The sequence below is a fragment of the Podarcis raffonei genome, chromosome 6 (genome assembly GCF_027172205.1).
Source record: "Podarcis raffonei isolate rPodRaf1 chromosome 6, rPodRaf1.pri, whole genome shotgun sequence".
NCBI lineage: Eukaryota > Metazoa > Chordata > Lepidosauria > Squamata > Lacertidae > Podarcis > Podarcis raffonei.
The window spans coordinates 57,086,849-57,109,372 of NC_070607.1; the positions used below are offsets into that span (position 1 = coordinate 57,086,849).

At 43.7% G+C, this 22,524-nt stretch overlaps 1 protein-coding gene across 1 annotated transcript; it reads left to right on the forward strand.

Moving 5' to 3' along the window:
• The first annotated feature begins 6,426 nt into the window (after positions 1 to 6,426).
• BTG2 (BTG anti-proliferation factor 2) lies at positions 6,427 to 11,327 on the forward strand. The gene is made up of 2 exons (XM_053393159.1): positions 6,427 to 6,821; positions 8,474 to 11,327. Exons 1-2 carry the CDS (start codon positions 6,647 to 6,649, stop codon positions 8,809 to 8,811), a joined length of 513 nt encoding a protein of 170 aa, XP_053249134.1. The 5' UTR covers positions 6,427 to 6,646; the 3' UTR covers positions 8,812 to 11,327.
• Positions 11,328 to 22,524: the final 11,197 nt, after the last annotated feature.

The following is a 22,524-nucleotide window of genomic DNA, read 5'->3' on the forward strand; positions in this document are numbered from 1 at the left end:
TATAAATGTACAGTGTATACAAAGCCTAAGGCTGTTTACCTGAGAGTAAGCCACACTGAATTCTATGTTACTTACTTCTGCATAGGGTTGCCCCATAAACAATGTTACAATTCAGTCAGAGGCATACTTACAGTCCCACTGAGTTTAATCTGACTTAATATTTTCAATTAGAAGGAGAGGGGAAACCCTCAAATAAATAGGCACTGCCTCCTGCATACGAGGGTGGGGTGGTTTGTTTAAAAAGCTAAGTAAAGTGAATTCCTGGGAGATTCCCAGCTGAAGACGGATATTAATTGAGGACAGTAGTGATTCCCAGCAACTGGTATCCAGAGGCAAGTAAGTCTCAGAAAGAAGGAACCAAAAAACCCAAACAAACAGCAAGCTACTAATTATCTTACTGGTAAGGCCACATGTGCAATACAGGCTTATGCATACTTGCTCAGAAGTAAGTCCCACTTATCTGCATGGGGTTTCTTCCCAGGGTTAGGGTTGCAGCCACAGGCATTTCAAATTCTTGTTTCATGCTGAAATCCTAAAGATGTTTAGCAGGGAGTAATTTCCACAGTGGGGCTTTCTTCTGCGTAAACATCCATAGGATTGTGATATAAGTGACCTAGGGAAATGCCTTGTTCCACCGCCTCACATCTCTGAACCGACTCCTTGCAGCCCACCTCAGCCTGACGTGTGTTGAGAACTGCACCTCACACACACACACAAACGCAGAGACTGTGTGTGTTTTCCCATGACAATGCAAGTCTGCCTCTTCCTTCCCTCCTGCTATTACTGACTTTCAGGGCCTCTAGGCCCTGTTACAATACTGCAATTTTCCCTTTCACAACTTTTCCCCTAAGGCAAATATTAACCTCAGAAGAAAGATTTTCCTCAAGACCACAGCAGAAAAGTAGAGTTACATTACACATCAAACCACCCCCCCACCTCACTGCTAATGCAACTGCCCAGTTTTCAGGTAAGAGTCAGTTCACGGTCCCACAGACGCCGCGGTGGACCGGAGCGTGTGCGCACGAATGCTATTTCCAGAGCTCCTTCCGGCGCGGAGTAGGCATGCACAGCTTTCCATTGGCTGCAGGAGCTTCCTGCAACCAATGGGAAGCCAGCCAGCATCGCGCAAGGCGGTCCCTGCTCTGCTCCGTGCCGGTTTAGCACGGTGCATGGGAGCCGACCAAGAGGGCAGTGGGGGTCCATGGGCTGGTTAAACAACCCCCATGGGCTGCTTGTGGTCCATGAGCCTTAGGTTGCCGACTCCTGGTCAAAACTACGGCTTAGCCCAAGTGCAAGCTTGTAGAGAGGAGACTGCAGCTGCTTTGCTCTTCTTCCTCCAGTCCTGCCATAGGGCAAACCTTGGTGAGAGCTTGTGGTTTGCCTCAAATGAGAGAAACCATGAGCCTGGGTTCAGATGACATACTAAGGCAACCTTTGGTCAGTGAAAGCAGAACTGGAAGAAGAACAAAATTGATACACTCACTGCTATGGGAACCCCCCCACTGGCATGTTCATGTTAAACTATGCTTTGGCTTAATGTTGCTTGCAAACCAAGTTAATCTGCATTTTTTAAAAGCCCACACCAAACAACGAAATAGACTTTTCATGCAGAGATTTAGTGCCACGTGTAACTAGACCCCCAGAGAGGAAATTGCCATAGATAAGAAAGGGCACCTTGGAGTAAGCCACATTTAATACAATAGATCTTCCTTCCAAGCCAACATGCATAGGATTTATTGCACATGTCCTCAAGAAACTTCTTCAGGGCATGATGAAGATCTTGAAGCCCAATGTGAGGATGTCGCCGGCAGAGATATAACCTAAATAGCAGCAATCCTCAACCTGTGACGGCTGATGTTCTTATTTCAGCTGCGTCTCTGTATGTCTCTCCATGTGTGCCAATGCTTTAAAAATAAAAAAAGCCCTTGCATGACTTTAATCCAGTGGTTTATTGCAAAGCCCACAGAGACAAAGCTGGCTATAGTGAGAGATTTGCTTGGATCCTTCAGTCCAATGATGCAGATACTTTGCCATGGCAGATGGATGGGGGAAGGGAAAACACAGCTACTGCATTGCCCTGTCTTTTCATGAACTTGATCCACAATTGACTGACATGGGTATTTTAGCACCATCCGAAGCAACCTGGAATGTATAGCTTTGTAGAGACTTTGAGAAAAGAAGACCAGCTCATTCCAAAACCTTCTGAAAACCTGAACCACTGCCTGTCCAAAATTACGACTTGTAGGTGTGGCTGCTGTGTTCTACTCCAGATGAACTTAAGCAATTGCATATTCACAGCGAACCTCCTGGGTTTCTCATGATCTCATTGTGAAAACAAACAAGAATCTCACTGAGGATCTATTGGAAACTGGGCCAGTTTCTTATCACAAGGCAGGGGGTATTCTCCAGAGTAGCCAGATGCAAAAGAGGACATAGCCCCCCCCATCACCACACCTCTAATAGTTGTGTAGAAGATGGAATTTCATGACAAGCTACCTATGATGAACATATGTCTTTGACACAATTCAGTGGTTTGTCTGGAGTGAGACAAACCATTAGCTTTGGTCACCTCAACTCAAAAAAAGGTATTGTAGAGTTGGAAAAGGTTGGCAACCAAAATGATCAAGGGGCTGGAACAACTCCGCTATAAGGAAAGGTTGCAGGATTTGGGGATTTTTAGTTTAGAGAAAATGCAAGCAACCCCATACATTTAACTTAAGTGTGCTGTTTTTCTTTTTTATATGCACTACACTGCAATGCTGAAAACCTTAATAAAAATTATTACCAACCTCTCCCTTAAGAGTGCTTTAAATGTATGGTGTGTACACAGCCTTGATCTTTGTTCCACTTCACTAAAACATACTAAAACCACATAAGGTTTGTTAGCACAGCGACGTTAGACATCCCATTAGATGTCCCATCACTCATATGACAAGATCAAGTGATCATTCAATGGCTAAAACCAGAAAATCTTGCTTCTAAACCCGGTTAAATCCCATGCTGAAAGTCTCCATGAATACCCGTTGAGGATCAAAATGGCTATATATTATTTTCATTATAGATGTGATGGCAGAAAATGTTTCAGCAGTAAGTCAAGGCAGGAGAATATTGGACTATGTATGCGTTGTCATTTACTCTGGCTCCAGTGCACTCCCACCACTGGTGTTTGAAGCTGTGTGCGCATGTTGTTAGCCACAATCCAGATCTGTCCTGCAGTTTCTTGAGAAATACTGCTGTTTAATGTGTTCCCCCCCCCAAGGCCGCTTCTATCTGATTTGAAAACATAAGCCACGTTCACTTCACAGTTAAGCTGAGGTGTGCAGCTTTGAGACAGCCATTGTGCATGTTCATATGACAGCACATGAATAGGGTTTGGAGGGGGTTGCAGGCAAGTGAGTGATGTGCAGTGGGTAAAGACAGCCCTGCCACCTCTCTGGTATACACCACAACGTGCAAATGCAATTCTGAAATGAAGCAGGGGAAACAACATTGCTGCATTTTAAACTGCTAATGTGTACATAGCCCTTTAGAAGTGTGTATCTTCTCTTCTTCTCTCTCAGCTGAAGGAAACCATGCAAGGTTTCACAATGCAAGGTGGTTTTGTTTATTATGCCTATTTATATCAAGTGGACTTTTGTGCAGTCTATCAAGCCAAAGTACATCCCTCCAAATAAAGGCCTGGAAGGCTGGGGGTTGAGTTGGTCTGCGGCCTTCATTGTGTTCCTCTCTTAAGCGGTACAGCTTAGAAACACTGCCTGGACTGAACTTTTTTAAAGCATTAAAAGTACAAAGAGGGATAAAAGAAGGGGGAAACCCCCTTTAAAAAGCCAAAAAAATGCATGAGCAGGGGTTCAGGAATGTATCCCACGACACCGATGAAATATTTGGATAAAAGGCAGCATACAAATGTGAAACATAAATAAACAATCATCTGTGCAGAACAACAACAGAAAAATCACACAAAGAGCAAATATAAAGACAGATGGGGATGTGGCTAACAAATAGAGGTGGTATTTGGAATTCCCTTGGCTGTGCTAAAGAGAGCTGTTGGGCTGGAGTCTGGAGAGAATCAAGCTCACATCCTCACTCAGCCATGAAACTCTCTGAGTTGCAGCCTAATTTACTGTACCTTACAAGGTTGTTGCGATGATAACATTAGGAAAATGGGAGAACCATGTACTCAAGAGCCCCTTGGAGAAAAAGCAGGAATATACATGTAATAAAGCTAAATCAATAAAACCCATTAATGCCAATAATGGCTTTAATCAGGAGTGCTGCTAGGTACTTAAAGGACTCAAGGCACAAGTCCAGACACCAATTTGCATACCCTAATTTATATGTTATGGATGCCTCTGGGAAATTAAGGCGGTGGGTGTCTGTGGGGTTTCATCAGCACTGCGCTTTGCAGACTGTCCAGCTGCCTTATAAGCAAATTATTTTTTAAAAGTTTAATTGGGGGAATGGGGGGAGGCAGGATATCTGAGGTCTGCAACAAAAGACCCAGGGCCTGGGCTTCTGAGCCACCTCCTAACAATGCCTCTGGTTTTATTACCCTAAAGTGTGTTATTCCTTGATTTGAACAGAGTGGAGGGGCTAGCTATCCATGTGCAGGGAGGTGTTGTTGTTGCTTTTTATGTGGGGAAGTGTTCTGTCCAGCAACCCTTCTTCCAGGCTAAGTAGGTATAATCTTAGAAGGACAATATCATGTAGCGTTTTTTTTCAAAGCTTTGACTCGTTTCACTTTCAAGGCAATGTTCCTAGAGAACAGGCATCACACAGGGAACACTGTGTCCCGTGAGCTTGTCATTTGAAACAGCAAGCTTGGGGATTCCCTTTAGGAATAGGAGAGAAATTTGATTCAGTTCACATTTAAAGCTGAACTTATCCAATTCACAATTTCCAAAACAATATGAGAACCAAAACACACCTATCCTTCAAAGTTTGCTGTTCTCCAACCAACCCATGTGTACAAAAATGGATATATTGGGGGAAAGTGTCCCTAAACATGAATATATTAGTAAAGACTACACACAAAAGCACATTATAATAGGCAAAATTACTTGCAAAAACAGAGAATGACTGCTGGGAGAAGAGCAGAGAGAAGAAACACCATGGAATACAGTCCAACATTTCGCCGATGAAAATAGGGGCCACAGATCCTAGGGCTTGCCGATCAGAAGGTTGGCGGTTCGAATCCCCGTGATGGGGTGAGCTCCTGTTGCTCGGTCCCAGCTCCTGCCAACCTAGCAGTTCGAAAGCATGTCAAAGTGCAAGGAGATAAATAGGTACCACTCCGGCGGGAAGGTAAATGGCGTTTCCGTGCGCTGCTCTGGTTTGCCAGAAGCGGCTTAGTCATGCTGGCCACATAACCTGTCTGCGGACAATTGCCAGCTCCCTTGGCCAGTAAAGCGAGATGAGCACCGCAACCCCAGAGCTGTCCACGACTGGACTTAACAGTCGGGTCCCTTTGCCTTTCCCATTCCATCTAACATTTCTCCAGTGAAAATAGGGACATCCTAAGAAAAAGTGGGACATTCTGGGATCAATTCAGAAACCTGGGCAGCTGCTCTAAATCAGGGATGTCCCTGGAAAATAGGGATACTTGGAGGGTCTGCCATGGTACACCAGATGCCTTCATCTGACACAAGTCCAATAAAACATGTCTCTCCCATGCCCTGCCACAGCAGGCACTGTAACTCTCCAGTGCTTTGACTTCACTCCTAGGCACACTCCTCCATTGCCTCTTGAAACAGACAAATGGCAACAATACAAAAATGTGTTCATTAGGAGAAATTAACACAAAAATGCTGCAATTTTTTCATGAGGTTTCTTGTTTTAAAGAAACATCGCAGAAATGTGGAGAACTGAATTTAAGCTTGCAAAATGAGAAAGTGAGAAAACTGAAATGGGCAGATCCTTTCATCCATAGTTTCCTCCCGAGTAGATGCCCTCACAGATAATCGTATCCTGGAGGGAACAAACAGCAGCAGCCTAAATCTGACTTCTGAGTAAACACGCACAGGATGTACTGTTAAGTCCGTTTATGTGTATCTGGGATACAGATCTGATTTTAAAAGCCAGACTTCCCTGGGTTTTTTGGGGGTTGGGGACTAGCTGCTCCCTCTTCCTTGTGTTTCCGATTTGCTTGGCAAGCTGCAATCTCTTTCCCTTAATCCTACAGCTCCCCTACTAGGCAAAGCCCTTTAAATAGCCTCCCAGCACACGCCTCCCCCTCCAAACGGAGCCCAGCTGCCGCCGCCGCCATGTTCTCGGGGCTTGGCTTTCCCAGTTCACTCGCGTCAAAACTTCCACCCTGCTGAGGTCACAGCTTCATTTGCATTCCGGAGGGGGGAGAAGAGCTCGGCCAATCGGGAGCGTGCGGGCTGGTGACGTCTCGGTTTCCAAGCGTATTAAGAGCCCTGCGCTCAGCCCGAGCCCGTCGAAGCCAACCAGCGGGCTGGGGAGAGCGGCGGACGTGAAGGGAGCCTCCACCAAAGACCATCGTTAAGCAGCAGCAGCGGCAGCTTCCGCGGGGAACGGACCGAGCCCAGGCTGCGCTGCCATTGCCTCTTGCCGACCCGCACGTTCTCTTAAAAACAGCCCGGAGCCTTAAAGGGACCGCCCCGACCTCGCCACTAAGCCAGCCATGAGCCAAATCCAGCGCTGGAATGGGAGCTGCGTTAGCAACTGCAGCCGGGCGGACATGGTGCCGGAGATCGCCGCCGCCGTGGGCTTCGTGTCCAGCCTCCTCCGCACCCGCGGCTGCGTTAGCGAGCAGCAGCTTCAAGTTTTCAGCGGGGCCCTGGAAGCGGCGCTCACAGGTGAGAGGACGGAGCCCCCTTCGAAGAATAAGCGGGGATGTCTTTCTCTCTTGGACTCATGGTGGGGTCAGTTTCCTTGGCCAGGTTACTTTTCCCCGTCGCTGAACAAGTGAGGGACACCCACCGGTCTGATGCGATCTCCTCTTGTCTTTCCTCCCCACCCCCGTCAGTTTTCTAGATGTCAGCATCCCTAGGAAAAGTCTTGGGTCACTTAGTTCAGCTTGTGTCTCTCTTCTCCCCACCCCACCTCCCAAAGCCAAACGCAAAACTTTTTTTTTTTTTTAAATCCTCACCTATAGCTGCGTAAAGATGCAGTGGTTGGAGAGAATTACCTCTACTTCGGTGGGAGACTTTTTTTGTTTCTAGCAAAGCATTCTCTAACTGGGTATATCATTGCTGTAATAATAAAAAATTCAGACGGGAAAGCATCAACACAATCTGTTGGCTGTGCTTTCTCCCTTCTCTCTTCCTCTTCCCCTCCCCACGTTAATGTTATGACATCAGACAAAAACTTTTTTGAGCTACAAGGGTGTGGGAGAGGAAAGCTCTTTGTTCTTGTCAAAGAGGAAGCTTGATAGTGGCAGAAGCCACTAGGAAGTTCGTTTTGTGCAATCTTTGCCCCAAAGAACTGGGAGGATCAGAAGGGCATGCTAGTTAATGGGTTCTGTGGAGGAGATCTGAACCCCTTTGCTGAGCTCCTGCGAACTACATGGCTTTGTCTGAAGCAACTAGTGTCAATAGTTTTAGAGAATCTTTGCTTATAGTTAAGTTTGTTCTACAGCTGCTTGAAGTAGAGGCGTAATTCTTCTGCCACAAACTTAATAGCCATGGTGTTTGTGCTTTTTGGATAATTTACTCTCCTGAAGTGCAATCCCAGACACCTTTACTCAGAAGTGTATCTCCACTGAGTTTAATGGCACTAACACTCAGGAGCTGCTAGCAACTGAGCAAGTAGCCTCTATTGAGAAGGCTTTCTTAATCACTGCCCCTCTGTTGTGTTACTGGATATATAATGCAATTAGAAGGGTTTTCCTAACAAATTAATTATGGGATAGAGCTGTACTGTCAGTTTGGGGTACAGAGGTGAGGATTGCCAGGGATGCATGCTAATGACATTGTCTGCCAAGGAGCTTTAAGTGATTAGTAAAATACTCTGGCTAATGCATCAGTTAAACCTCCTGGAAACTTCAGTGCTTGCCTTCTAGGTTCCTGGTACTCCTGACAAAAACACACACACACACACACACACACAAACACTTCCTTACTGCCAAGCCTCAGAACTTGTCCACAACTATTCCTGTATCTCCTTTTTTATATTCCTCATGGGAAATGATGGTTGTTGTCAATAGAAAAAAAGCCCTATTGAACTCAAAGCAGCTTATTAGAACAAACCTTTTATGGTGCTAGGACTTGCTCTGTGTAAAAGGTTTGCCTTAATGAATTTTTGAAAAGATTGAGAGCATATGGAAGTTGAAGTCAGGATGATTGATTGATGTCAAAGTCTGGATCAAACCGAAGGCATAGGATGGGAACCCAAGTAAAACACCAAGCTAGCAGCTGTACATTGCTTTGTGTAAAATGTCTCTTGTATTTCAGCAACTATTCACTGTGATTGCTTACCATTCTCGGTGTTTCTTTTTGTGCCCTTGCAGAGCATTATAAACATCACTGGTTTCCTGAGAAACCCTTCAAAGGTTCTGGCTATCGCTGCATCCGTATCAACCATAAAATGGACCCTATCATCAACAAGGCAGCTAGCCAGATTGGACTCAACCTCCAGCAGCTATATCAGCTCCTGCCCAGTGAACTCACACTCTGGGTGGACCCTTATGAGGTATCCTACCGGATTGGTGAGGATGGATCCATCTGTGTTCTATATGAAGCACCTGCAGCACCTGTGAGCTCCTATGGGATGCTCACCTGCAAAAATCAGATGATGCTGGGGCGCACCAGCCCTTCCAAAAGCTACATGATGACAGTCTCCAGCTAAGCACTCCCTGTTGTCCTTACACTGCCAAGACATGGGCTACTGTATACCTCACCTGAGGATGTATTTTTTTAAAAATGAAGAGCTATTTATATTTTTTTTAAAAAGAGAAAATCCAAAATGAAATCAAATAGTAGGCACCACTCTTCCGTGGAGTGGTGTTGAGGTGCCTTTTTAAAAGCTGTTGCAAGCTTGCGAGTCTATTAAAAAAAAAAGCCAGTATCTACCTAATTGGTGTTGGATGACAATTCTGGAGGGTTGACCTACCTACCTGGGAAATGCAGGGTTGGAAACAAGGGGGGTGGGGCAGGGCACAGCACTTTTCAGCAGTGACTAACTATGGGGTAAGTGCTACAACAACTGTGAATCTAAAGGCCAGGATGGTAGTACTTAAGTCATGAACCCTACATGTTGAGATCGGGGTGTCATGGCCTCATTCTAGCTGTGACAGTTTTCCTTAAAAGTCCGCTCATTTTTATTAAACTGATATACAAGTTCTGCTTCACCACCAGCTTCACCCACTATCCTAATCTGAGCAATTCCTTCTGCTTTCTCATGGCTTAAAAGCATTTTACTAAAACACAGTCTCATTGATAGCCACTTTCTTTGGTCTATTGGGTGTTGAGTTTCTTAAGTGCCAGCCCATCTTTTTGCACAAAACTTGATTTCTTTCTTTCTTTCTGCACTGCATCCTGTACCTCATGCTCATGCAAAATTCCAGTTGGCACACAAATGTGTGGTTTCTAAAATCATAAGATTTGCTTGGGGAGGAGAACCAGGATCTGGGCTGAATCACTGGCTGGTTACTCTGTAGCAGTCAACTCCCATAAAACAAAAAAGTGCAATGGCCAGGCCAATGTGAACTAACCTACCTACTGGGAGATGGCCTTGATCAGGGTTTTATCTGTTCTGATGCCTTTATCTTGACCTTGTAAAATTCCTGACTATGCTGCCAATAACTGCTGAGACGTGATTTCAAAACCAGGGCACTTAACTTTTCTTTTTTTAAAGACCAAGATCTTCAGAGCACTATGTGGTGTTGGTTTTTCTCTTGCTTTGAAGGGATGACTGCTTTGCCATCCCCAGAGCTTTTCCTCCTCTGCCTTTTGTGAATTGAGTTCTCAAGACACTGTGCAATATATTTTCCTAAAATTTGGGCACTCTGGAGGAGGAGAGGCTTCTGAGGGACAGTTTTCTGTTCTCGAAGCAGCTGTTAACTTTTCAAAACATTTTCTCACACAACTCTTAAGATGTTTTGTGCTCGAGTGTATGAATGTTTGAACAGGGAAATCTCAGCACCGCAGTGGCATACCATTGAAGGGGTATTGTACAGAATAGGTTTTTTTAAAGACCACCTTTTTAAAAAGCTGGAACCTGCCAGGAAGTTCTCCCGGGCAACCTCTATTGAGATGGGTAGAAGTTTAACAAGAGTGTCAACTACACAGTTCCTATTCATTTCAGTTGGGTTTGCATGGTGGGAAGTTCCTTGCACCCCAAATTTTCTAGCAGGTGCATCAGCCCATCTGTGAAATCATTTTAATTTCTTCAAGCTCAGTATGTGAAGCTTCTAGTGTTTGAGCATCAGACCCTCCAGTCAATAAATGCAAAGGTTGTAAAGCACTAAGGGTCCCCTATAAGCTTAAAAGATGTGCTGCCACTCCGTTAGCATACTTGTGCAATATTTGGTAGCATGACAAGGGGAACACTTTCTGCACTGTAGCTTTCCCCCCTCTGAGGAAAGATTCTGTTCAAAGTCTACCTGGGAGGTTTGTTCCTTATCTGGTGCATTGAAAACATGATACGAGTGGGAACTGTAACATGTCCAGGAAAAAAGTTTGGTTTGCTACACTCCCTGCCTCTACATGGAATTTCCCTAATGCCAGTACTTGTTTGGCTTGCCAGGTTGGCATGATCAATGCAACTCTGTTTAAATGTATCTTAGTATTTCCACTTATTCCTTCTTTACCAACGAAGGGTGCTTCTGAAAAAACAAGCTCTTATTCCATCTCCTTTGTTCCCCTCCCCCCAAATCTTTGAAGGATTGATTGAGGGAACAGAAAAGGTTACCAAATATCATGCTATTGTACCAGGCATGGAATCTAGTATTAAGATTTTTGTTGTTGTTAGCATTAAGCCAACCAAATTTGGCCAAAATCTGTTTTGTAACGTGCATGTAAAAGCTGTGAATTGATGTATGCTCTTTGTTGCCTTCTGACTACAAGCCTGACACAAACTGTTGCAGTGCTGACTAGCTGTGATTTAGGAACAGCTTATGGGTGTGAGTGTGTGCCCTTTCCTCCCTTTCAAAAACGTTTGCAAAACTTGAGCTGGACTGTTGAGCGGGACCTACTTTTCATAATTGGTGAAAATAATACAAAGTTTGTAAGCTATTTTGTGTTTGGGGGGATGATTATTGTACAATAGTGTTTTTATATGCAAAATGTACAGATATATTGAAAAATGTACACTTTTGTTACTTTAATAAAAATGTAGCAATTTAAATACGTTGCTGGAAATAATCCGAGGCACTGGCTCATTCTTTGCAATAAGGGGTCCAACCTATCTGGCTCTTAAACAAAGAGCATTGCAACAATGCTGTTCCTACTCAGAGTAGGCCCATTATAGTCAACAGGCAAAACTAACTTGGGCTTGATAGTTGCAATGGGCTAGGGTCCTACTGTGTGTAGGACTTAGTTGATTGACTGCAACACTATGTCTACAATCTGATAATTTTGTGTTTGAAAAATAGCTTATTGGTGATTAAGGTAATGTAGGTAATGTAGAAAAAGGATGGGGATCTTGTGGCCCTTCAGATGATGATGGTAATGATAGACCTGCCAATTTTCATCGCCAGCAGAGATGTTGCGAGTGGTAGACTCGACAATAGATTTCCCACCCCTGTTATAGAGCTGCTATAGTTTGCTGGTTATATCTCCCATTTTTTCCTCCATCCTCCTCTGGGCCTCTGGTCAAGCTGTTTTTTCAAGACACTGTACCCATATCTCAAACAGTGATTGGGACTACCAGAAATGCACAGAAGCAGCCCTAACGGGGATTTATGAAGTGTGCCTTCAAGGCAAGGCCTGGGGAGGGGAGGGGAAGTCCAGGGCTCTGATTGGCCAATGAGCAGGACAGCCCCCTCTCACCTCCCCACAGTAGGGCTAACCGGCCACATTTTGAAGTGAAGTAATAAATGTGGCTATTGAAAGAAGTGTTTCTGTGTCGCCTAACTGTGCCAGTGGATAGCATTTTAGGTGGATTATTTGTAGTAAGTACGAAGATGCAATAACGGGATTACTTTAAGGAGTTAGTACATCTGAATCGTACACCTCATTCCAAGTGTCCTAGAAACTCTAGGGCTGCTTGTGGATGGTGTCGTCTGAATACCTTGTGCTTTGCGAGGGGAAGAGGCAGCAGGGATGTGGGTAGCAGTTGAATGGGTTGCATTTAGCCAGCTGTGCTTGAGAGTATGCTGTGATGGCTCCCAGGATTAAAGGCACCGCAGAGCCCTTCCAGGTACCAAGGGGACAAGTGATGCTGGCAAGGATACAGCTCTGCAAGGTTGTGTGCCCACATGCAGAACAGGTGCTGATTGCTTCCCATAAATAATGATGATGATGATAAATGAAATGAAATGTGCCAGTTGTTACACTAGACATGATCTCAAAATACAGTTGCTTTCCAAGTGATCTGACTTCTGCCTTGCAAGGACTGCCTGTATTGCTATCTGTCCCCAGTTTGCCAAGTCATAAAGGGTTTTATGGAGGTCCCTGGAGTTTGGTTCCCCAACCCTTGGCCAAGCTACTATGATCTCTACCTTTTTATTTATTTTTTATTAATTTCCATTTTCCCACATGTTAAAACAACATAACTTGCAACAAACACGCCAACCTCATTGCTTAAAAATACCACTTTTTTACAGTTCACTCCAAAAAAATCTTTCCACATATTATCTTTACATTTTAACTTGTACTGAGATTTTTTTTTTAAAGCACAGTGTTCCAATGGAGTGTTTTGAGGGGACTTCTAAACAAAACAAAAGAGTTGGGAGAAGCTGCATTTCCCTAATCAGTTTTCAAGGAAATGGCAGGCAGGAGTCTATGTTTAATACCATCCTTCATGACTCTGACTTCCTTATGCAATTTCAAAGTAATTGGCTGAGAAAAGGCTGGGACATCGTTCTCCAGAAATAGCAGTTCCAAGAACACAGTATGAAATGAAAAGAATATTGGATGCCCAGTTCTAGTAGCATAAAAGAAAGCAAAGTCTTTGTCCCACTTTAATAAGGATCTTATTCTTTCAGGTCATAATTCTCTTGTGCTTTAGATTATTCAACTAAGTGAGTTCTGGCACATTTCAGGGTGTTCTGAATTTGATCCAGAAGAGCAAAGGCAAGTTGGTCTTACCTCAGAATCTAATTGCACCCTTAAAGCAAAAGTAATCTCAGTCTCTGGACTTTGGATAATAAAATCGAACCAAAATAAAGTCATATTAACAGTGGCACCTGTCTTGGGACAATAGATAACAGTGTGTGATTGTAAAATGGCAAATGCATTACAAGATTAAAGCAGGCATGAGCAGAAGAATCTAAATATGTGTATGCGTGCTTCAATATTTATATCTTTATTAAAATATGACCATACAGTATTGAAAATAAACATTTATCTAGATCTGCCATTACTATATTAGATATATACATTCTAGCCTCTTGCAAAAGGCAATTTGATCACACCAATGATATCTTATAGTCCTTACAACATAACCAGTATTCAGCCACTGGTGGATTTGGATTTTTTCATCTGTATGCTAATTCTTTTCTTGCAGCCATGAAGAAGGTTTGCTATCTGGATCCTATATCAGTAATCTGTGTGATTCCTTTCAGATAGCACAATAATAGCACCAAAGGATCTATTTAACATGAATTTAGTGCAATATCCAATCAGTAGCATTTGTACAAAGCTGAGTCCTGAGATACTGTGCTTGAACCACTTTGCCTGGGAAAGTTTGTGCCAACTCACCTTCATTTTATAATGTACAAGCATGCGAGTAAACAAAAATCACCTATTAACATTAGCAATCTGGCATGATGTCTAGGGGGAGCCTGTTGTCCTCCTGTGTTTTTGCCATCTCTTTCAGACTTGTTCAGTTAATTTTTGCCATGATTTGCTGTGGTACAAATAACACATTGCTTGGTGAAACTTTGGGGTTTTGATCCATATTGCTGTTTTATTATTAGGGTTGTATTTGCCCCAGGAAATGAAGGCCCATTGTACCATAAAGGTAAAGGCAAAGGGACCCCTGACTATTAGGTCCAGTCGTGGCCAACTCTGGGGTTGCGGTGCTCATCTCGCTTTATTGGCCGAGGGAGCTGGCGTACAGCTTCCGGGTCATGTGGCCAGCATGACTAAGCCGCTTCTGCCGAACCAGAGCAGCGCACGGAAATGGCGTTTACCTTCCCGCCGGAGTGGTACCTATTTATCTACTTACACTTCAACGTGCTTTCAAACTGCTAGGTTGGCAGGAGCAGGGACCGAGCAACGGGAGCTCACCTCATCGCGGGGATTTGAACTGCCGACCTTCTGATTGGCAAGTCCTAGGATCTGTGGTTTAACCCACAGTGCCACCCGCGTGCCATAAACTTGAGCTAATCGCTCTCACACAAACCATGTTGGCACAGTACTGTTAGCATCATGCACATTTGCAGCAATTTAGCTCTTCAAGGGGGGGGGGAGAATAAAAGCTCTTTTTAATGCTCTCCACTACTACATATGCAGGTATTTGAAAGATCCCGAGCTTGTAAGAGAGCTTTTAAAATAGTGGCTGATTACCAAGCAATCATGTAGATTCCAGAACTCTATTTAGAATGAGATGCACACCCTCCAATTGACCCAAGTGCCTGATATAAAAGCTATGTTTGGGAGAAGTTTCTCAGGTGATGAGATGATTCACCATCATTTACATTGAGTCACTGGCAATCAAGATGACAAAAAAGATTGCAGGTGTATTATTATTGCTGTTGGTGCATGGTTAATTGCATCTGCACAACAATCACCATGATACCACGACTCTTTAATAAATAACAACATTTAATTCGCCAGTGGTTGTGTTTCAGCTGGCATAAGAGTCTTTATCTTTGGATGGAACTTAGGAACTCTGCATTTGTGAGCATTTTAAGGATAATTGATTGTTGTTTTGCTATTGCTCTTCTAAGTGCACCCCAGTGCTAAACCAATTGCAGTGCTCTGGGGATGTCAGTGGCAGAGGCCCTTCTCAGCAGTGGTGTGCTCTCTGTGGAACGCCCTCTCATCAGAAGTCAAGGAGATAAAGAACTACGCAACCTTTAGAACACATCTGAAGGTAGCCCTGTATTGGGAAATTTTTAAGGTTTGATGTTTTACTATGTTTTTATATGTGATGTAAGCCGCCCAGAGTAGCTGGGGAAACCCAGCCAGATGGGCGAGGTATTATTATTACAGTCGTACCTTGGAAATCAAACAGCTTAGTTCCTGAACTTTTTGGCTCCTGAACGTCGCAAACCCGGAAGTGTCTGTTCCGGTTTGTGAACGTTCTTTGGAACCTGAACGTCCAATGGGGCTTCCATGGCTTCCGATTGGCTGCAAGAGTTTCCTGCAGCCAATCAGAAGTCATGCTTTGGTTTCTGAACATTTTGGAAGTCAAACCCGGACTCCATTCGACTTCCAAGGTATGACTGTATTTTTATTATTATTGAAATCAAAGCAGTGCTACTCAGTTTGATTTCTTTTTCCCTGCATTGCTGTGTACATAAAGTCCACTGGGATTCTCAGAACCTGTTCGGGTTAGCCCATACTGTATGAGCACAATCCAGAGCCACTGATTCAGTGGGAGTTTTCCAGTTGACTTTAATGAGGTGTGGATTGCATCCTGAATTTATCTCCCCACCCGCAAACCTGAATCAATGGCTTAACCTGGAATCAATGGGAGTTGTCTCCCAGAGCTCCTCCCAGCAGCGAGGTAACCTACTTCCATGGAGCCTGGCAAACAGGCTTAGCAATTATGTTAAGCGCCAGCCCTCAATCTTTACTTACTACTCAGGATTTTCCTGGTCATCTTGATAGCCAGTCTCTTCCTCCACAAGGCCTTTATTCTGTGTGCAGCTTACTTCTTCCATGTGTTGGAAGCCAAAGTCTTCCTTTCCCATCCTTTTTTTCAGTGAAGGAGCTAGCGGAAGATGCTAGCTAGCTCTTTTATGGTCAATATGCAACATCAGTTTCCTGGTCCAGCAGACTTCCTGTGTGACCTGCAACAGTAGTTATCACACCATTGGTATCCCTGCCTGTGTCGCAGACTCCTTTCAGGCATGTTTATATGACCAAGCACTATGGTAGTTAACACAGGTAATAAAATAATTACAGTGCTAAATGGGTCTGTGTCCCCAGTACCAAAAGGCATTTGTAGGTTGCTAGTAGCAAGCATATGCCACAACCAACACTGCTTCCCAGCCAGTGGGCTTTTAAATGAGAGCCAATATGGTGTAGTGGTTAGAATGTCAGCCTAGGCCTGAGGAAACGAGAATTAAAATCTCTATTAAGCCATGAAGCTCCTTGGGTAACCTTGGGCCAGTCATTGCCATCACTCATTACAGACTGTACTGCCCTAGATGAGCCAATGATCTGACCTGGAATATTCAGCTTCCTAAGTTCAAATAAAAGAAAGAGGCAGGGCGACCCACTCATGTTGCTCTGAATTCCTTGAAGGAAGGACAGGATGTGCATGCAATAAATAAACAATTATTATTTATCTCTTTGAAAATGGGAAATAAAAATTATTAGCAATGCCAACAAACAAGAAGAAAGCATGCCATCAGCATTTACCACGAGGGAAGTTTTGTTAAGTGCTTGAGCCTTGAAAAAACTCAGGTCCTGTCCTGTAATGAGATCTGTACAAAACTAAAATAAAAAAGTTATAATGCGTATTGAAATATGAAAATGGATATTTAGGGTTATTTAAACTCTCAATTCTTTTCTTCTTCTTTTCTTTTTTAAATATATCTCTTTTGCTAATCAGGTTTTTTTAAAAATTCTGTGATTAGGAATATTGCACATTCCTTCCTGTCAGGATTCATTTTGAATGGCCTTAGAAGGAAAGCACCATAGTACAAATGAAATTGCTATATGAAATGTGTGTCATGTGGTGGCTGCCATGTCATGTGGAGTATTTTAGGCCAGATACAGGTGGTGTTTCAAGGGTTGCATCATACATATTTGTTTGTTTGTTAAACTTGCTTCCTACGCTTCTACCAATCGTTGCTCAAGATGGCACAGAGCCAAGAATGCAAATGCAATAAAATAAAATAAAATATACATAGGCATACAATGGAGTGGGTGAGGGGAAGCCACTCTTGTATTTTGGTTAACAGAGAATACACACAAGATATCACATGTTCACCGAATGCATGGTCAAGTTGTATACACCTGCTGTCCTTGACTTGCCTGTTGGTCAGACACTCCACTATCCATGTGTTTGTTCTCAGCTCTCTGAAAGGCATGCATGTACAGCTCTTCTGTGTGTGGGATGTATGTGTGAGGCAACCCTGTTTAGACAATTCATATCTAGGAGTTCTATGTGTGCAAGACTCTTGCATGTGGCCATTGAGGACACTTACCTCACCAGCAAGAACCTGGGCTATTCTGTACAACTCTGCAAGCTCCTTACATGTTCTTTCAATGTGAGAAAGAAAAAGCCCAAACACCATTGTAATGTGGGAATTCATGCCCAAATACATTTTATTGGAGACACAAAACAGTTTCCTGGGTGTATGCATAGTAATATAGATATAAGATGCAGTTCACAAGGGACTACCCCTTTCTATCTGTGCAGCTCCAGACATGTAGATAAGGATAAGATGTCTCTGTGTGTGAAATAAGTGTGGGTGAATATGTCAATTTTGGTTTATCCCAGTTTCTTGTTTTCCCATTTTTAAGTTCACTTCTCCACATTTTCACATGTTTGTAAATGTCTTTTTTCAAATGTTCTCTTGAAAATTCTTCAGCATTTTTGTGCATATTTCTCCTGCTATACATGTTTTTAAATGCATTTCCCCCTAATATGCACATTTTTGCAAGGAATTTTACTTAATATACTGCATTTTTGCCTGTTACTTTCAGTAATACATGCACACTTTAGTATATGTTTTTGTACACACTATTTTGTTTTTTATAATAATATTTTATTAAGTTTAACAATAAGGAAAGACATCACCAAACAAAGGACAATAAAAGCACAAAACCAAGATTTCACAATACATAAAATACATAAAATACAAACATTTAACCTAAAAAAGAAAAAAAGAAAAGAAGAGGAAAAAAAACCAGTCAACACACAAAAGTAAAATAAGAAAAAACACAAATCACTCTTTTCTAATTATTCAACATTGATTAACTTATTTTCCTGACTTCCTCACGTCTCCCTTTTTTGTATCCCTTTTTGACAGTTGGTTCAGCAAATTCATATCCTACCACTTTGTCCTTAAGTATCCTACCTCCCAAGTTTTTGTACACACTAATTGCTACACTGCAAAATTTGGAGAAGCATGAATTTTTAAGGATGGTTGGATTTTGGTTTGCATATTGTTTTGGAAACTGAATTAGTTAAGATCACCTTGAAAGTTTGCCTTTGAACTGACTGGGATTTCTCCTGCACCCCTAGTGTGAAGTGGCCCTTTCAACAACCCTCTACAGAGTTTTAGATTATATAAGATAGAAGCAGGGCTTTTTTCCAACTCAGTTCTGGGACCATGCAGGAGGGTGCCCTTGCCATTATAAGACAACAAGGGAGGTGTTCATGGCGAGTTCTGGCACCTCTTTTTCTAGAAAAATAGCACTGGGTAGGAGCAAAAGAAAATAGCAAGAGCTGAGAATGAGGGTGGTTCTTGCTGACTTGCTTGCCCATCTTTCACAAAATTCTACAGTTTTTGGTTGTGTGTTGGGAAGCTCCCTGTTTCCTCATAAATGGAGACAGATGCACATTGCACAGGCACCAAAAAACCCCCCAGATGACTCAAGAAAGGGCTGGGAGTTATGTGGTGCGGAACTTATCGCAGCTGCCAAGCCTTTATTTTGCATGTTTTACAGTGGCACCAAGTTCCTTGTTCCCAGCTGCCTCCTCTCTAACCAGACACAGAAAACAGCCTATACAGTGGTACCTCGGGTTAAGTACTTAATTCGTTCTGGAGGTCCATATTTAACCTGAAACTGTTCTTAACCTGAAGCACCACTTTAGCTAATGGGGCCTCCTGCTGCTGCCGCACCACCGGAGCACGATTTCTGTTCTCATCCTGAAGCAAAGTTCTTAACCTGAAGCACTATTTCTGGGTTAGCGGAGTCTGTAACCTGAAGCGTCTGTAACCTGAAGCGTATGTAACCCGAGGTACCACTGTATTTCTATGGCCACCCAATGTCTCGTGTCCTCTGGGCATCTCCCAAAGAATGAAAATAATAAAATGCAATATTTTTTGAAAAGTGCATGGTGCAGAAACTCTGCAGAAAGGGAGCATTCTGGAGCTGGGAAACACGTTTGAGCTTGTGCTCATGTCAGGGAAGTAAACATTTCAGGGCCCCTGGGTGGGGCACCGATGAATGATTCAGCCTTTATTTTTAAGCAGCTGGCGGAGAGCGAAGCAAGCTGAAGAGCCCTTCTCCAGTGTGGCAGCACTTGGCCTCCAGGTGTTTCCTGAGCTCTTTTTGTTTTCTGATGTGGGGGAGGAGGAGACATTGCGCCGGGCTCTGTTAAAGACCTGTCAGGCAACAGTGTAAGCAAAACGACAAGCTCTTGTATCTGGGGAAATCAGTCTGTAGCCTACAGCCCAGTTTCAACACCTGCCTGCCTGAAACCTACAAGGGGGCGGAGGGAGGGGGGAGGGAGGGAGGAGAGAGAATTAATTCAAGTTGTGGCTTCAGCGCTTCTCATTCGTTTCAGCTGCCGAGGACACCAAAGTTCAATTTACCACAAATCCGGTCTCATTAATGTGTCAGGGAGGAGAGACGCATAGTATTTATGCTGCACTGTATAAATTAAAGCAGTAATGGTTAAACTGTGATCATCCCAGGACCACCAATGTCCCCCCAGAATCACAGTGAAAATGACAAGAGGGAAATGCTGAAGAGCAGGTTTCTTTGAAGTTTCAACCACATGCTCCCTTCTCAGTCTGTTAAAGACAAAGCCATCTCTCTCCCCCCCCTTTTACAATTTTTATTTATACTTTTCAGATATATACATTTCACTGATTTTACAATCATTTTGACATTTTAAAACTTGACTTCCTTCCCCCTCTTTCTGCAGTTCCTTCAATTTATTTTTAATATCCAAATTAACTTAACTTACTCATTTATTTATCTTCTTTAAATATATGCTCCTGTGTAACTGCAGGTTATTACAATAACCCTGCCAGTGTTTTTACCTGTTTGCAATTTATCTGTAAATATTCAATAAACCATATAAAAAGTTTGTTATCTTGATTTCTTATTCTTCCGGTAAGTTTCGCCATTTCTGCATATTCCATAAGTTTTTGAATCCGCTCCTCCTTTGCTGGGACGACTTCTTTCCATTTTTGGGCAAGTAGCATTCTTGCCGCTGTAGTCACATACATGAATAAGTTTCTATACAATTTAGGTAGTCCTATCCTTATAATTCCCAAGAGAAAGTCTTCTGGTTTGTTTTGCAGATATTATTTTAAACATCCTTTTCATTTCATTGTATATCATTTCCCAGTAAGCTTTAACCTTACTACAAGACCACCAAAAACAGAAAGCCATCCTGCCCCTTTAGTGTTGCAAACCCCCAGCTGGGGGTGGGCTGGTGCATGCATGACTTTTAACTTGGAATCCTTTGGGGCATTCTCCTTCATGGTAGATGCAGTGCTAGGAAATATGGTGCTGCACACACAAAAAACAAGCAAACTCAGATAATGATATTTTACCTAGATGCAGGAAAGATTAAGGCTGGAAAGATACCGTTCATTTAAAGCACATTTCCCCCAAATAATCCTGGGAACCATGAGGGGTTAATTACACTTCCTATGACTTTTTGAGGGAAACACTGTGCATTTTGAGGGAAATACGTGGTGTGTGTGTGCAGCCTAAGAATCAGGCCCATAATTCAAACGATGGAGCCAAGGACATAATGCCATCCAATGGACTTGGATGTGTAATCAGGACTGGTTCTATCATTAGGTAGCATGAGGTGGTTGCCTCAGGTGGCAGATGCTGGGGGGCAAGGGGTGGTGGTAAGATGCTGGAGGACAGAGCTATGACCCAGACACAGCTTGCCAGGGCCGTCTTTAGTGAGGAGATTTCACCCCTCCCATATCCAAGAATCTCCTGATGATCTCTGCTGATTCTCCAGAGAGGAGGAGGCGTGTTCTGCTGTCTACTTATTCTGCTCCAGCACCACATCAAGGAGTCAGTCAGTCAGTCAGTGTGTTGGAGAGAGAGACACTGAGTGTTAGAGATCGTGTGTATAGATAAGGTTGCTGCTAAGAGCAGCTGCAGACACTCAGTGCAGTTTAGCATTCATTTATGCTTAGAACCCATTTAGCTCTGTATATAGTTGTATTATAGTTGTAGATAGAATAAAGAAGATATTCTACAGAGCTGCTCTCCGAGTCTGCTAGACTCTGCTATACTCTGCTGTGCGACGACTGTCTTCTTGTGGAAGTGAATCCGGTGCTCACAACTCTAAGCTGTGAGTCCACAGCACTTTGACCTGTTCCTGTGCAGAAGGTGGTCTCTGGAAGTGCTACCCAGCTCACCTAGCCCATTCGGGCTGAAGTGGATGAGTCCAGTTCGTGGCACTGGCTCAAGGGCGATGCTGACATTTAGCATATGCAAAGATCCGCCCAGCGCCCCCAAATTTAGTTTAGCCCCCAAATTAACTTTTATTATGCTTATGTCAGACACCATGCTTACACCTTAGGGCAGGGGGCAGAGGAGTTAGCCAAAGCGAAAAAACCCCCACATTTTTTTGCTACACTGGTGAACAGAAGTGACCCTCAACCCACTAGCCCTGAAGCCGGCCAAGAGGCAGCCTGTCCCGCTCCGTCTTGGGGTCCAGGAACAGCTGGCAGCCGTGCACGTTTCCTCTTCCCCAGTACGGCTCTCCGTTGGCACTCAAGCTGGCTTGTCAGAGCGTGGCGTCGGGGGAGTGAGAGAAGGAGGGTCCTGGGCCGGGAGGGAGGCATCTCAAGGAGCTTCTCACCTTTGCAGGTCTGGTTGCCCTGGAGCGCCGCCTGGAATAGGACCAGGAGGGGGACAAGGAGAGGTGCGCTGGCCCCACGGAGGCTGCCCGCGGCGTGTCTTTGGTAAATGAGTGCACAAAGTCGAAAGTCCTTTAGTGAAACAGTAGGTATACATTTTGGTAATAGCTAGGTATATATGTATTTTTTTCCCTAGCTTGATCAAAATTATTTATTATTTTGTAACAGGTAGATAGTTAAGAGCTTAGGTGGCTTCAGTGGTGGGCGCCTGGCGCCCCCCAGAATTCGGCACCCGGGTGCCGTGCATCCCTTGCACCCCCGGGTAAAGACGGCCCTGCAGTTTGCCTTACACCACCTAAACTAGTCTGGTGCCTTCAAATGTGGTGCAGGATGATGTCCTGTTGCCTTTGTTGAAGAAAGAATCAACTGCCATTGTGCCTGTATGGAATTGGGAGGGTAAGCCATCTTGACCTTCACTTCAGGTA

Excerpts from the sequence above, each read along its gene's own strand:
- BTG2 (XM_053393159.1), top strand. The coding sequence starts at position 6,647 with ATGAGCCAAATCCAGCGCTGGAATGGGAGCTGCGTTAGCAACTGCAGC. Across the intron at positions 6,822-8,473 it reads CCTGGAAGCGGCGCTCACAG|AGCATTATAAACATCACTGG; the intron begins GTGAGAGGACGG and ends GTGCCCTTGCAG.